This window comes from Pyrus communis, chromosome 3, assembly GCF_963583255.1.
Source record: "Pyrus communis chromosome 3, drPyrComm1.1, whole genome shotgun sequence".
In the NCBI taxonomy this organism is placed as follows: Eukaryota; Viridiplantae; Streptophyta; class Magnoliopsida; order Rosales; family Rosaceae; genus Pyrus; species Pyrus communis.
The window spans coordinates 7,881,392-7,896,659 of record NC_084805.1 but is presented as its reverse complement, the minus strand read 5'-3'; the positions used below and the strand labels follow the sequence as shown (position 1 = coordinate 7,896,659).

General features: G+C 37.1%; 1 protein-coding gene across 1 annotated transcript; it reads left to right on the top strand.

Annotated features, from left to right (window-relative positions):
• Positions 1-1,597: 1,597 nt before the first annotated feature.
• On the top strand, positions 1,598-4,068 carry LOC137728914 (mitochondrial import receptor subunit TOM6 homolog). The gene is made up of 2 exons (XM_068467715.1): positions 1,598-1,846; positions 3,811-4,068. The coding sequence occupies exon 1, from the start codon at positions 1,665-1,667 to the stop codon at positions 1,824-1,826; it is 162 nt and encodes a 53-aa protein (XP_068323816.1). The 5' UTR covers positions 1,598-1,664; the 3' UTR covers positions 1,827-1,846; positions 3,811-4,068.
• Positions 4,069-15,268: the final 11,200 nt, after the last annotated feature.

The following is a 15,268-nucleotide window of genomic DNA, read 5'->3' as shown; positions in this document are numbered from 1 at the left end:
ATTTGTCCATCTTCAATCAGGGAATGATTACGTTGCATTTATTCTTTTACGACTAACTTTTTATTTCTTGAATTAATATTCTTGATATTGATTCTATTTCTTCTTTTTATATTGAACGTGATAGAACGCGTTTTGAAGATGGAAATCTGACAATGGAGAAGGATCTTCTACAACTAGCATTCAAAGGCTTTCCAGCAAATCAAGTTCTTCTAAAACACATAATTGATATTTTATAAGCCCTTGTTAGTATAAAAATATTCATTATGATGCATGAACCCTTTATCTTACTCTTATATATATATATTGTATATTTCACACATTGTTCAATATATATAAGCATGTTGTGCACATGCAATTAATATTTCCATATTATGATTATGCAAACAGTTATATTATGCTACACTATGATAATAGAAGCAAGAACTAGGGCTTTGAAAACCCTAACCGAGAAAAAAAAAAGAAGAAAAAAGTGCAGCTGAGCCACGGCCTGAAGCCGCGCCAAGCCGAGCCATTGTCCAACATTAGCAAATAATTGCGTCGTCCCTACCTTCAGGCTTGGCTGCCACACACCAGCCTGCCTGCAACCGAGCTCCAGCATCCCCCGTCAACTCGCAATCGTCCCGTAATGGCGAAGCCATCTCGGACGACCGATTTGAGAGATTCCAGACGGTTCTTGACAGATGCGAGAACTAGGATTTTCCCCTCGTATGGAACCACCTCCTTAAAGGCAATCGAGAATGGTGGTCATGTCCTTGAGCCTTGAGCTCGGTCCTCGAGAAATGACGCCACCTGCGGTGGCGAGTATCTTTGTTTCCGGCGAGAACTAGAGCTCTTTAATTCGGCTGACGACGACTGAAGTTTCCTAATATGGTTCGGTGACTAACCACCAAATACAGGTGTTGGACTAGAGCCGTGAAGTCCAATCAATTTTGGGTCTTTTATTTTGCTCGGCCCAACCTAGTTTGCTGGGCTCTTCTTGTTGTAGCTTGCAGCTACTCCATATGAGCCTTCTATTCTCAGCCCAAGCCCCATGCACGGCTTCTTTTCCCTGCAAGCCTGCAGCCTGATGTTGCTGGGTTATAGCCTTTCTTGGCCCAAAGCCAAATTTTGGCTTGTTACTTGCTTCCAGCCCGCACCCAGCCCTGATAGGGTGCCCACGGCTAAGCACAATTTTGGCTATTTCGCACTTGTGTGGCCGCAGTCATCCAAAACCAATATCACCCGAACGTCTATATTTTCTTGCTTTCACAACCGACCCTTTTATATGGTTCCAGCGGATTGAATTAATTTAATGACCAATAATTCATTAATTTAATAAAAAATAAATTTTTAATCCCGTAACAATCCGTATACATCATTTTTAATAAGAAATTAAACGAGAAGATATTAATATTTAAACAATGATCCAAGTAGACAGCCACATAATTTATTTTATTTACAACATTGCCCTTATTTTGCAAATCATTCTAACCGAAAATATTGCGCCCGTGCAAAGTCGAAAAAGCCCTCAGCCGCACGACAGCCGCAAGGCTGATATCATCCTTTTGAAGCCGTCAAAAACCCCCAAAGTACAAAATCGCAGAGCACCAACTAGGGTTTTAGGCGTCAGGCTGCGTTTGTCATATCACTTTGCGGGAAAGAGAAGTCGGATCAGATAAAGAAAAATGTTTCCCATGTTTATGCAGAAGCCAGACAAGGCTGAGGCTCTGAAGCAGCTGCGGAGCCATGTCGCCATGTTCGGGGCTTGGGTCGTCGCGATCCGAGCCGCCCCATATGTTCTTCACCTCCTCTCTGGGGAAAAAGACGAGCTCAAGCTTGAATTTTAATGGCCATCTCGTTCTATGAGGTAGTTTTCGGGATCATATCGTTCTTATTATTTTCCGATTTCTTAATTTTTTTTTTGTTGGTGGGTTTTCGATGTATTATATTTTTAGGATATACTAGGAAGAGGGTATTTCTGTTTGTTGTTAATATTGAGAAATTTATGAACTGAATACTTGTTTGACAGATTGTATTGTTGTTGTGTTGGGATAAATTTGATAGTTGCTCATTAGGTGTTGTATGTAATAGGGTAGGAGTTATTGCATACATTGACAATTTGATTATATTTGAAACAGAGTACGAAGAAAATCGGGAGTGATGACTGATTGCTTCTAAAATATTTTACCTGAGTTATTTTATGATAGTATATTTGTTTCTTTGAGATGATGATTGAACCTGACGAAGATGAATTTTTTCTCGTATAATCTGCTCTTTTTGGTTGTTTTAATTTTGACGCCACGGATCACTACTCTACAATGCTATAAGTAGCATGTGAATTTGTGATTATCTAGTTATACAAAACTTCTCGTCAAGTTAGTGATGATGGAGTCAACAATGTGCCTTAGGTGAAAGCAGGCCATATGAACAAGTTGAATCAATATTATTGCGGAATAGGCAATAATATTTGATGTAATGCCCCATAGGCAAATTAACACAAGAACTGTGTATGATTTATAGCATATTTGAAGTAAGAGTAATTTTTTTCCCATTGAATGCATTCCCAATTTTATTTACAGATAGGTTGAAACGGTATGACTATTGAGAATTTTGGTCGATAAGTCATTAGCTTTTTCCTTGTTGGAAAATGATGCATGATAGCATGTCTGTTGTGGATTTTGAATTTGACTTATGGAAACTTTGGTGCTAGTCACATTGTGGATGGGTATTGTAGTCTTGCATCACTCTTTCACAAGATAGTACCTTTTATTATTTCTCTATCTCTATCTCTCTGTTTTTTCAATTTTTTTTTCTCAGTTGAATGGTTTTCTTGTGTGTGCGAACTGTTTTGAAAACAAAGAAATCACACTCATCCTTTTTGCTGTAATAGGTTGAAGACCTTTAGGCATGCTTGCTACATAGGATTGGCTTTTCTTGGACTAATTGTAGGGATTGGTTAGGATTGGCTTGGCTAGTACTTAGTCTTGTATTTTGAATGGTCTACTAGCACAGCTGAACATGGGAGCTGCCCATTTGCAAATTCTTTGCATCAACGTGTGGCTGTGGCATAGGGCTTGCTACATAGGATTGGCTTGTCTTGGACTAATTGTAGGGATTGGTTAGGATTGGCTTGGCTAGTACTTAGTCTTGTATTTTGAATGGTCTACTAGCACAGCTGAACATGGGAGCTGCCCATTTGCAAATTCTTTGCATCAGCGTGTGGCTGTGGCATAGGGCTTGTATTGGACCATGTTTCTGCAAGGGGTTAAATAAAGAAATTTAAGGTGGTGCGAGTCTGGGTTAATCCGATTTATGTATAGTCCCATGTTTATATAGCGGATAAGGGCTAAATAGGGTAACATGGAAGGCTAATCTGGTAAAACAAACGTACTCTTATGGTTTTTGTTTGTGCATTAAATTTTTGTCCCGGTCAGAGACAACAATCCATTATTATTAATCAAGTCCATGCTTCAATAAGAAGAGTAGGGTAGCTTGCATTGGCACAAAAAGGATTATAGATCCCAGTGGAAAAGATTGAATTGTAACTACGCAGGAAACCCGAGGATTTTGAGATTTCGTTTTGTTGGGACAATATGTGATTATTTAGTTATTTGATTGTAATTAATTAGGCAATGTCTCTGTCCACTCTGATTGTCTGGCTAATTTTTCTTGATGTTTGAGCATTTTATGGTGATTGTGGCTGTGTAGTATCCTAGTAACATCATCTTATATTCTTCATTAACTAATAATGATAGCATTCGAATCTTCAAGCGCTCAAACTAATGATGATATTCTTCATTGATTCTCATGTTTTCTTCTTTGATGGTGCAGGTCTAGCAGTCGAGGAGTTAGACTTTATATGAAGACGAGTTATTGAGTGCTGCTATCGACTGTCTGAGTTTATTTTGATTCATAATGTTTATCTTGGAGTTGATCAGTATGAACCTGCAGTAGATTATGTTCCGGTAGCTTTTCATTTTTGTTAGACAATTTCTGTTTTATTGACTGCACTTTTTGCTTGGTATTTGAAGACGTCCTAAGTCGTCAATATTATTGAATCAATGTACTTGCTGGTACTTCGACGTTACAGTTGTTGATTTTGTCATCGATGAAGTGTTAAGTACCGTACCGGACTATTTTCTGTATATGAATAGTTACAAAGATGCAGCTGAAAAGGCCCAATGATTCCAAGTGCAAAGCATAAAAGCAGGCAGAGCCCAAATAAGCCATCAGGACAACTGCAAAGCATAAAAGATCCACGTATGCAACTGTGATAAATTCCCGAAATTCGTCTCAAAATTAAAAGATGTCTTGAATTTTGGACGAGGCTCCTCTCTAGATCTTCTTTGTGGGGTCTGAAAGTTTAACTAATTGTGTCTGTTCTTTGTGCAGTTAGTTTTGGTTAGGTATTTGTTTGTGTTTAATTTTAAATAAAAAATTCAAAATAAATTCTAGTAGCACGATGTACAATGAATGAACATGATTGGTTGATCATTCAGACACGATGGACAATCCTAATCCTTAAATTTTAGTCATCTTTCTCTATTGGTTGATATAAATTTGATAACTTATGTAATAATTTGGCATCATGGAAACTTCTTACTCCACCTGATATGTCATAATGTTTCGTTTCATTTCATTTTATTTTGTAATATTTATGAGTTATTTATTTTGAACAAAATGAGTTATTTACAGGGATGGCAACGGTTCGGTTTGGGGATGGAAATGCTATATCCATCTCCATAACTATGAAAATTAACCATACCCATAACCGCAAAATAACCATCGGGGATTATTCATAACCATATCCACCGGGTAACGGATTTTCAATCGGTTATCGGTTATATCCATCTTTGTAAAAAAAAGAAAAATTATATTCATCCAATTGACGCACTATAAATTTTAGTAAATACTAATTCTATCATTAAATAGCCACATCCAATTACAAAAAGCATAAAAATATATATTTGAAGTTGATCATGATAAGCCAATATGATAACTTGGTCCAATAAAAAAGAAAAAGAGGACAAAAACAAATACGAAAGGAAGACAAAATAAATTGTCTAATAATTTCAAAACTTATGACGACAAAAGAATGAGATATTTGCACCTTGCTTCTAGTTCCACCAAGCTAGCGTCATATTTCATGGTGCTCCTCCTTCGCAACCATCAATGGAGCATGATTCCTCCATTATTAAGCAAATGACAAATAATAGCAAATGACAAATAATTAATATGAATCGTTGTACACATATAATCTACAAAGAAGATAGTTATATACATATAATATAATTGCCAATACTTACCTCATTCATATCCATATCTTCAAAATAAGTGCAGCAATCGACGTGTGCATTAGAACAAGAAGCTAGTTGTGAAACATAAAGACTTAAATTAATTCTAAAAACTGAATGCATACTAATTAATTAAGTTTGAAAAATAAGTTCGAAATTAAGATTAAAGAACATGCACAAATATAAGATGAAAATAAATTAATACTTTGGGGTAGCTTGAATTTCTTTCCACAACCAATTTTGGGCGCACATTAAGGCTCCAATGTCTTTGGATGAAGTCTACTATGGTGTGGACTTACAAATCTCCCACTAGTATTGAAAGCTAATTCGGAAGCAACTGCAGATACATGAATAGCTAATATATCCCTTGCCAAAGCACTTAAGATAGGATATTTAGTCCCATTTGATTTCCACCAACACAAAATATTAAAATCAGATGTTCTAGGCAAAACAACTTCTTCCAAATAGTAATCTAATTCTGACTTTACATTATCAGTACTTACAGTACTAGAAACAAACAGGCAAGGTTATCCATTAAAGGATTCATCTCTTCAAAGTCAGATTGATTCAAATGAGATGAAGTGAATGATGGTTGATGACCCATGTTAGAAATATGATTAGATCCACACTCTTTTACCAAATCATAACAATATTTGCGAATCTTATCAATTTCATTCGAAGCATATTGCCCATACATAAGAGGAAAGAAATACTCAATGAGCCTCATCTTGAATCTTGGATCCAATATAGTAGCTACAGCCATTATTCCATGAATCACACTCCAATATTTATCAAATTTCTCAATCATACTTCTTGCCATATTTTTTATTTCATCACATCTAGAGGTAAGCCATCGGGTTAGCGACAACCTGATCTCATAAATCTTTGGAAAATAAAGATTGGTTGTAGGTGTCACATCCCGGCCCAGGGCGGATCACTTCCCGGCCCCGCTCCACCACCGTAGCACGATATTGTCCACTTTGGGCTTACCATTCCCTCACGGTTTTGTTTTTGGGAACTCACGAGCAACTTCCCAGTGGGTCACCCATCATGGGATTGCTCTAGCCTCCTTCTTGCTTAACTTCGGAGTTCCTACGGAACCCGAAGCCAGTGAGCTCCCAAAAGGCCTCGCGCTAGGTAGGGATGGGAATATACATTTAAGGATCACTCTCCTGGGCGATGTGGGATGTCACAGTAGGGTACTTAGTTTCAGAAAACAATTCGGAGACATTATAAAACAACTTTAACTTCTCACAAATCTCTTTTGCCATCTCCCAATCTCTATCATCAGGCAAACACTTATATTGCGACTTTCGTTGTTTCAAACGAGGGAAAACATCCTTGTAAATCAAAGTAGATTGAATCATTAAAAAAGTGGAATTCCACCGAGTTTTACAATCAAGCACCATCTTCTTAGTGCTTGGAAGCTTCAACTGACGTGCTGCTTCCTCAAAATTTTCCTCGGTTTTTGTGTTGCCGTCTAATAAACAACACTATCACGAATTTTCTCAACACCGCCACCATTCACTTCCAGACCATCCTTCACAATTAAGTTTAATATATGAGCACAACAACGCATGTGAAAGAACCCTCCACTCAACAAAAGTGAACTACTAGAAAGTTTTTCAAGAATAAGATCAATCATTTTATCATTTGTAGTGCAATTATCTACGCTTAAGGTAGAAAGCTTATGATCGAGGTTCTAATCTAGCAAGCACTCCATCAAAACATCTGAAAGTGTCTCGGCGATATGCGGACAAGGCACATAAATAGATTTGAAAAAAATTACTAAGAAGATGGTTACAATAAAGAATCTGAAATATAAATCTAAAGCTATACAATAATTAAATAGAAATTAAAGTATTAAAAATATCATCTTATTATTTGACTCTGCAATGTCCAAGAGTCATCAATAAAATGTGATGTTATTACCATAAATCCTCTGTTTTGATTACTTGCAGTCCACATATCAGTAGTTTTGGCAATTCTACTTTTATTTTCATCCAACAATTGCATTGTTTTCGAACGCTCATAATCATATATTTTTAGGATATCACTCTTGATTGTGTTTCTTGAAACAACCTTAAACAACGGTTGGACAACACTCTCATGTTTCTAAATCCAACATGCTCAACCATGGAAAGAGGGTACTCATGCAATATTATCATTTGGGTGAGAGCTCTCCTTGCACTTTCTTGATCAAATGTATACAACTCTACTTTCCCATCTCCTACTTTTTGGATTAGTGTTTGCTTTAATTTTTTTTGTCTCCGATGTGGACATATCGTCACATGATGCCTCAAATGGCTAGTTCCATTTCTAGTGTTCCCACCAAGCTTCTTGTTACAATAATTACATATTGCTTTCATCACCCCATCAAGTACTATTCTTGTGTAATGTTGCCACACCAAACTGCGAAGTCTCGAATTATTACCTTCACCATCATCACCCCCAGATTCCTCAGTCTCACTAGCGACCTCATTTGGAGTTGGTATATCTTGGGGCTGAGCAATTTGATTTGGTATTCTTGTTGCACAACACTTGGATTCAATGTAGGTGCTAGATTACAATCAGTTTGGGTAGATATTGTTTCTTCTTGAGACTTAAATTTTCTTTTAGACATTTTGATTGCTGCGAACACAACCAAATCCATTAATATGTAAACAAAGACATGGTATAATATTGAAACTGAATCAATTAACATGTAAACTAAATATGTAACAACAAACAAGAAGACGATTATTGATTTAATTTTGCATAATTCTATGGGCTCATAACATATTTAATAAACTGACAAACTGACACTAATTGATAATTTGCATGAATCGAATAACATGAAAAAGAATGAAATATTACCTATTGAGCTGACACCATGCACCAATTTCTTGACAGTGAAACTCTTGAAGAGAGATGAATCTGATAAACTTGGAACATTTGATAATTGATATATAAAATGATTCAATGAATTAATTTGGTTGAGTATAACAATAAAAGTATTGAATTGATAAGGTTGTTGGTATGCCCTGTGACATCCCACATCGCCTAGGGGAGTGATCCTTATATGTATATTCTCATATCTACCTAGCACGAGGCCTTTTGGGAGCTCACTGGCTTCGGGTTCCATGGGAACTCCGAAGTTAAGCGAGTAGTGCGTGAGAGCAATCCCATGATGGGTGACCCACTGGGAAGTTGCTCGTGAGTTCCCAAAAACAAAACCGTGAGGGAATGGTAAGCCCAAAGCGGACAATATCGTGCTACGGTGGTGGAGCGGGCCCGGGAAGTGATCCGCCCCGGGCCGGGATATGACAATTGGTATCAGAGCCAATCCCTGGTCGGAAATGTGCCGACGAGGACGTCGGGCCCCTAAGGGGGGTGGATTGTGACATCCCACACCACCTAGGGGAGTGATCCTTATATGTATATTTTCATCCCTACCTAACACGAGGCCTTTTGGGAGCTCACTGGCTTCGGGTTCTATGGGAACTTCGAAGTTAAGCGAGTAGTGCGCGAGAGCAATCCCATGATGGGTGATCCACTGGGAAGTTGCTCGTGAGTTCCCAAAAACAAAACCGTGAGGGAATGGTAAGCCCAAAGCGGACAATATCGTGCTACGGTGGTGGAGCGGGCCCGGGAAGTGATCCGCCCCGGGCCGGGATGTGACATGCCCCATGTATGATGTTTGGTGCATAATAAAGATAGTATAGGGTTTGATGCATGCATAATGAATTAGTACTATAGGGATAGGAATAATTGAATACGTTGTGGGCATGATTCCAAGACTTCGAAAGGCATATTTGAATAAAATATAATAGATATCAAATATATATATATATATGTATAAAATATTCGGATCAGATTCGGGTATGGATATGGATTGGGTACCCCCAATAACCATATCCAAAACCATAACCGAATAAATTTCACGGCTTTTCCCCATGTCCAAACCATACCCGAATTTTCATATCCAAATCCAATCCATTCGGGCGGTTATTCATGGTTATCGGGTTTAACGGTTAGAATTGCCATCCCTAGTTATTTACTAGAGAATGTGGAAACTAACAATTTCAAAAGAAAAAAAAAAGGTTGTATTTTGTGGGTCCTGCCATTAATCAAATTAAAATAATTTGGCATCAACCTTTTTTGCTGTCATTTTTTACACATGGAGGAATAAGGGTCTTCTTCAAATTTTCTTTGTGAGAATCTCATGATCTTTTAATCGTATTAGTTCATCGTACATCAAACGTCATAAATTATTTTAAATTTTTTTATTTATAATTGAACACAAATAGTACCTGACGAAAACTCACTACACGATATACAATAAACGAACACGATTAAATAATCTCTAGAATCCTCAAAAAGAGGATCTCGAGAGGATCCTCATTCCACATGAAGCGCTTCCTTCAATCCAAGTCAGCAGTTAGCTCATCCGTTAGAGTCACTTATGCTCTTAAAATTATTCGTTTTTTGTCCAACTAGCATTTTTGACATCTACTCTCGAGATACTCTAAGACAAACAATAAGCCATGTTACTTTCCATCACTATCGATTACTCAGAGAATACTCATGTAAGAAGTTATCTCGATATTATGTCGAATATGAGAAGCGCCTCCTTCCAAAGCAAATGGCTCAACCCCACCTTGTTGTAATCCCTTTAATTAATTGTTTAACGTCTATGTGTTGACCCTAAAAACTACCAAGCCTACGTGGCGCGCATGCCAAGTAATTAACAAGATAACTACGTCATTCGGTTGATGCGCGGCGTGCCTGTGGGGCGTGCCAACTCGTTGGCCGAGCTCGACCGAGGAGTAAAATATGTTGATATTGCGTTGAACACGCTACTGGTTTATTGGTCTTGCAACTGCGGTCGAGGAAGGAACACGTCTCGACCTTCGGAATCTGGAGCCTGAAGACAAGGCTGCTGGTTTTGCGAAGTTCACGAATTGTTGGCACCGAGTTCGATCACGGTGATTATATTCGTAAGAGTATAAGCACGCCAAACTGGTACCAAGCTATACAAACACAAATACTCAAAAGAGATGTATGTCTTGATAGTGAATGTAGTTCGACTGTTAGAATGTTGAACTTTAAAACTTACTTGTGAGTATCCAATCATAAAACAACTCGGCGTTCAATGTGCCGAGCCCAGTAATCTGTAACACCTCACTTCGCCGAGAAGGCTAATGAGATGACCTTTACCAATAAGGATTCGAAAATCCTTCTCGACTGAGACTTGGATAGGTAACCAGTCGGCCTCGACGCAATGTTGTTTATCTAAACTAAAGGTGCTCCGTGGTCGGTTGATTCTACGGCAACAATGCTGTTTATCCAAACTAAAAGTGTCACCGGTTGCCTTCACGGTGCTGTTTATCCAAACTGAAGATGTGTGGGCAAAAAAGAAAATAAAAATCTTAAGGTGTATGAGAGGTTTCGCGTGGAGCAAGGGTTTACGCAGGGCAGTTTGTGTGTTGAATTGGAGGCTTAGAATGATGCACCCCCATCTTATTTATAGTAGCCAATCTCGTCATGGCCGAACCAGAATTATACTTGGATTAGGATTCCTTATCCTAATCTAACCAGATCTCGGCCAATCCTTCCTCCATTAGGACTTTGAACCAACCTCTTTATCCGGCCACATTCACTTCTTAAACTTCAGCATCCTCATTCCACTGAGACTTCTTATACTACTAGGATTCGACTCATTCGCTTCTACCCAAATTAATCCTTCTTGTAATAGGACTCGACCGACCTGACTGGGCGGCTTATGAGCACTAGACGGCCCTTAGTATTTTTGGAAGAGCTTTGGACCAAACATAAACCTAAGCTCGACCTTATAATATTATTTTGGGCCCAAACACTATGTAAAGACTTATTTGGATTAGAAAAACTAGTATTTGAGCCCTTGTGGTGAAGTTTGTAGAATTTAGGTCCAAAATTGAAAATTTCATCAACTCTTTGTTAATTGCTAGCACACGAGGCTCACATGTGAGACTAAAAAGATAAAATTAGCCTCTCATGTAAGCCCCACGTACTAACAATTAACGTAGAGTTCCATTTTAGCCTAATATATGTGGCTCACGTACTAATAATTAACGGAGAGTTGACAGAATTTTGAATTTTAGGCCTAAATCCTAACATACTTTATCACATGGGCTTAAATCTTTATTTATTTATTTTTACCACAGAGGCTATCTTCTAATTACCCTATCACTACGGAGCCTAATAATGCAATTAGGCCATATGTAAATAGTTTACCACTGATTAACTTACCACATTCAAAATTTTGAACTAGGTTAGGAATGTTTTAAATTGACCTCAAGATCGAATTTTTGTTTCGAAGGTCTTGACCTTTAGCCACTTTGTACTATTGTCTAATGATATTCCTCTTCACTTGTAAGAGGTCTTAGAGTCAATTCTCGCTAAAGACGAATTTGAACTATATTATTGCTAGCCTATTGTGAGGCTAAGCTCACCCCCTCTTCCTTAGTATAGATAATATCGTTTGTTAAAAAAAAAAAAAAAAAAAAAAAACGATTTTTGGATTGTTTAAATAGAATTACAATTGTGTTTACTTTTCGAACATTGAAATTCAAATTTATTATAGAATAATGGAAATTATAAATACCCACAAATGCACTGTCATCAGCGCTGATTAAACTTCCATTAAATAGATTCCATATGAAGATTTCTTAACTTTAAAAAAATGAGAGATCCCGATAAACACAACATAACGCGTATAAGCAACATATGTAGGTAGCTTAATGTGTTAAAGTTGTTAGGGTTTCCTAGCCTTTGGGGTTAGGTCTCCTAGTTTTTAGGGTATGTTTTAAGTAATGGTTAATAATCCATATTCTTGAATGACAAGTTTGTTGCACTTTCTATTTTAAATTTAGTCAAATACCACTATCTAGGGTTGTTAATCGTGGGGTGTTATTTCCTTCGTTCAGTTTCATTGTAAGGTTATTTAAAAGCCATTGTTACTTTCTAATTCAATAAGAAAGGTTCCCCCAAGTATTTGAGTGCATTAGGAGGTTTATTTGTCGTTCTTTCTGGTTCTTGGTATTAAAGCCTCATCATAGGGCCTGATCAAAAGTCTGAAGTACAATTATTAGTTCAGTGTGAAGCAACAATGACATGGTCCCTGAACGTAGTTTCGTGCAGCAAACAACTGTAAAGTTTGATGGACATTATGATCAGTGGAGCATGCTCATGGAGAATTTCTTATGATCCAAGGAATATTGGAGCTTGTTGGAAACTGGGATCCCTGTAGTAGTACAAGGGATAGATCTTGCTGATGCACAAAAGAAGACAGTTGACGATCAAAAGTTGAAAGACCTGAAGGCTAAAAACTACATGTTCCAAGCCATTGATCAATCAATTTTGGAGACGGTTTTGAAGGACACTGCAAAGGATATTTGGGACTCTTTGAAGCAGAAGTATCAAAGCACGACACTGGTCAACCATGCCCAATTGCAAGCTCTTCGCAAAGAGTTTGAAGTGCTCCATATGAAGGATGTCGAATCAGTGAATGATTATTTTGGAAGGACTCTTACAATAGCTAATAAGGTTTGAGTCCTTCCAAAATAATCATTCACTGATTCGACATCCTTCATATGGAGCACTTCAAACTTTTTGCGAAGAGCTTGCAATTGGGCATGGTTGACCAGTGCCGTGCTTTGATACTTCTGCTTCAGAGAGTTCCAAATATCCTTTGCAGTGTCCTTCAAAACCGTCTCCAAAATTGATCGATCAATGGCTTGGAACAGGTAGATCTTAGCCTTCAGGTCTTTCAACTTTTGATCGTCAACTGTCTTCTTTTGTGCATCAGCGAGATCCATCCCTTGTGCTGCTGCAGAGATCCTAGCTTCCACCAGGCTCCAATATTTCTTGGAGTGTAAGAAATTCTCCATGAGCATGCTTTAGTGATTGTAGTGTTCATCAAACTTTGGGACTGTAGGTTGCAAGAAACTGCTTTGAACAGCCATGTCGTTGCTGCTTCACACTGAACTAGTGACAACATTTCAGACTTTTGATCAGGCCCCATGATTGGGCTATGATACCAAATGTTAGAACTAGAAAGAACAACAAATAAACCTCGTAAAGTTTGAATAATGCACCCAAATGCTTGGGAGAACCTTTCTTATTAGATTAGAAAGTAACAATAGCTTTTAAATAGCCTTACAATGAAACTGAATGGAGGAAATAAAAACCTAGGATTGACAGCCCTAAAATCGTGGTATTCGACTAAGTTTAAAACAGAAAGTGCAACAAACCCTCAAGAATAGGGATTATTAAGCCATTACCCAAAACAAACCGTAAAAATTAGGAGACCTAACCGTAACGGCTAGAAACCCTAACAACTTTAAAAAGGGTTATGTGGATTGGAGACCGAATCGATGTGCATTCTGCTAACCAATGGCTCAATTGTTATTAAATTTATTGCTGATAATAAACTACAAGGACTTACAATAAGGGAAGTCATTTAATAGGGAAAGTGATTTTCACACATTTTATAACTTCTTACACACTTTTCTTTATTTATGATCGTCGAATTGAATAAATCAAACGAAATCAAGAGACAGAATTCAATATGAGTGTGTAAGAGGCTAAATAGAGTGTTGAAAATTACTTCCTTTACAATATGCATGCGAGCGAGATTTGCAAATAACTACTTAGAATGAGTCATTTACACATTTTTCTTGCATGCATACAATTGTAAAGCTCACGTGGTGCCTTTTCTAAGTTTTGCTATCTAACCTTTTCTAAGTTTTGCTGTCGAACCTTTTGTCATCTATTTTTTCTCCATTTTTCCTAAATGCCTCAGAATCTGAAAGTCGCTCACTTCTAACATACCCTAAAAGTGTGTCATCAGCTACGGTCTAATGATAATCTTCTTCACTTATAAAAAAAATATCTCAAGTTCAACTCTCATGAATGACGTGTTTTTATATTTGGAAAGATTTGTTTAATCCAGAAAAACCAAGTGAACGAATTGTATAGTTTCCATCCATCTTACAAATTAATAATCATGTGTTTTCTCACAATCTATAATAATGCAATCATCAATATGTAATCTTCTTCCTATGTTCTGCTCTTTGTAAGATTCCTTCTTCGTCAGTTCAGAATATGATATAACAGTACAAGACTAGCATCAAAAGTAGAGAATAAATGATTTTTTTTGCATCTCGAACATGATCCTCACAGATCACAATCCAAAAATTAACCTGCAAAACCAATACCATGGAAAATTATGATACGAATCTCTCAGGAAATTTACATGTTTCATCGCCTGAAATTACCCTAACTAGGGACTCACTGAGAGTATGACAAGTGGCAAATTCATAACCCCTCTTTCTAAAGCAATGGCAACCTCACCTTCTTGTAACCTTTTTCTTGACTAATAATTTAACCAAAGTATTTATTTTTTTGAACAAAATAATTTAATTAAAGTATTAATCTGTAAATAATTTGCTACTTAGAAACCGACCCAACAGCCCCACCACGTTGCCGCCACTTTTGTCGAAGGGGTGAAGAAGAAAAAAGGAAATAAAAAAAAAGACTTTAAATAGAGTTTGTCTTAATATTTTATCAAATATTATTTAAATTTTATCTTATTTAATAATTAAAATCTAGCTTTATATATATGTCGTACAATACGTAATAATATAAATAAAATAATTAGTTTATCTATAAAAAAGAGGTTATCATATGAAAAATGTAACTAATTCCTTCATTTTCTTGGGTTATTGGCCGACTGCGGGAGTTTCAGATTTAATACTGATATTTTAGCAACAAATCTAATAAATATAAGTGTAGGGCTTGGTGTGTTGATTTATTTTTTGTTTTGGAAAGAGAGTGTGTGTGAACCGTTTATTTCAAAAATAGGCTGGATATGACCAACTGCATTTTTTTTAGAAAATCAAAACTTGTATGTAAAGAGTTTGAGCAGTGGCTTCTCAGTACTACGATCTGATGATATTCTTCTTCACTTGGAA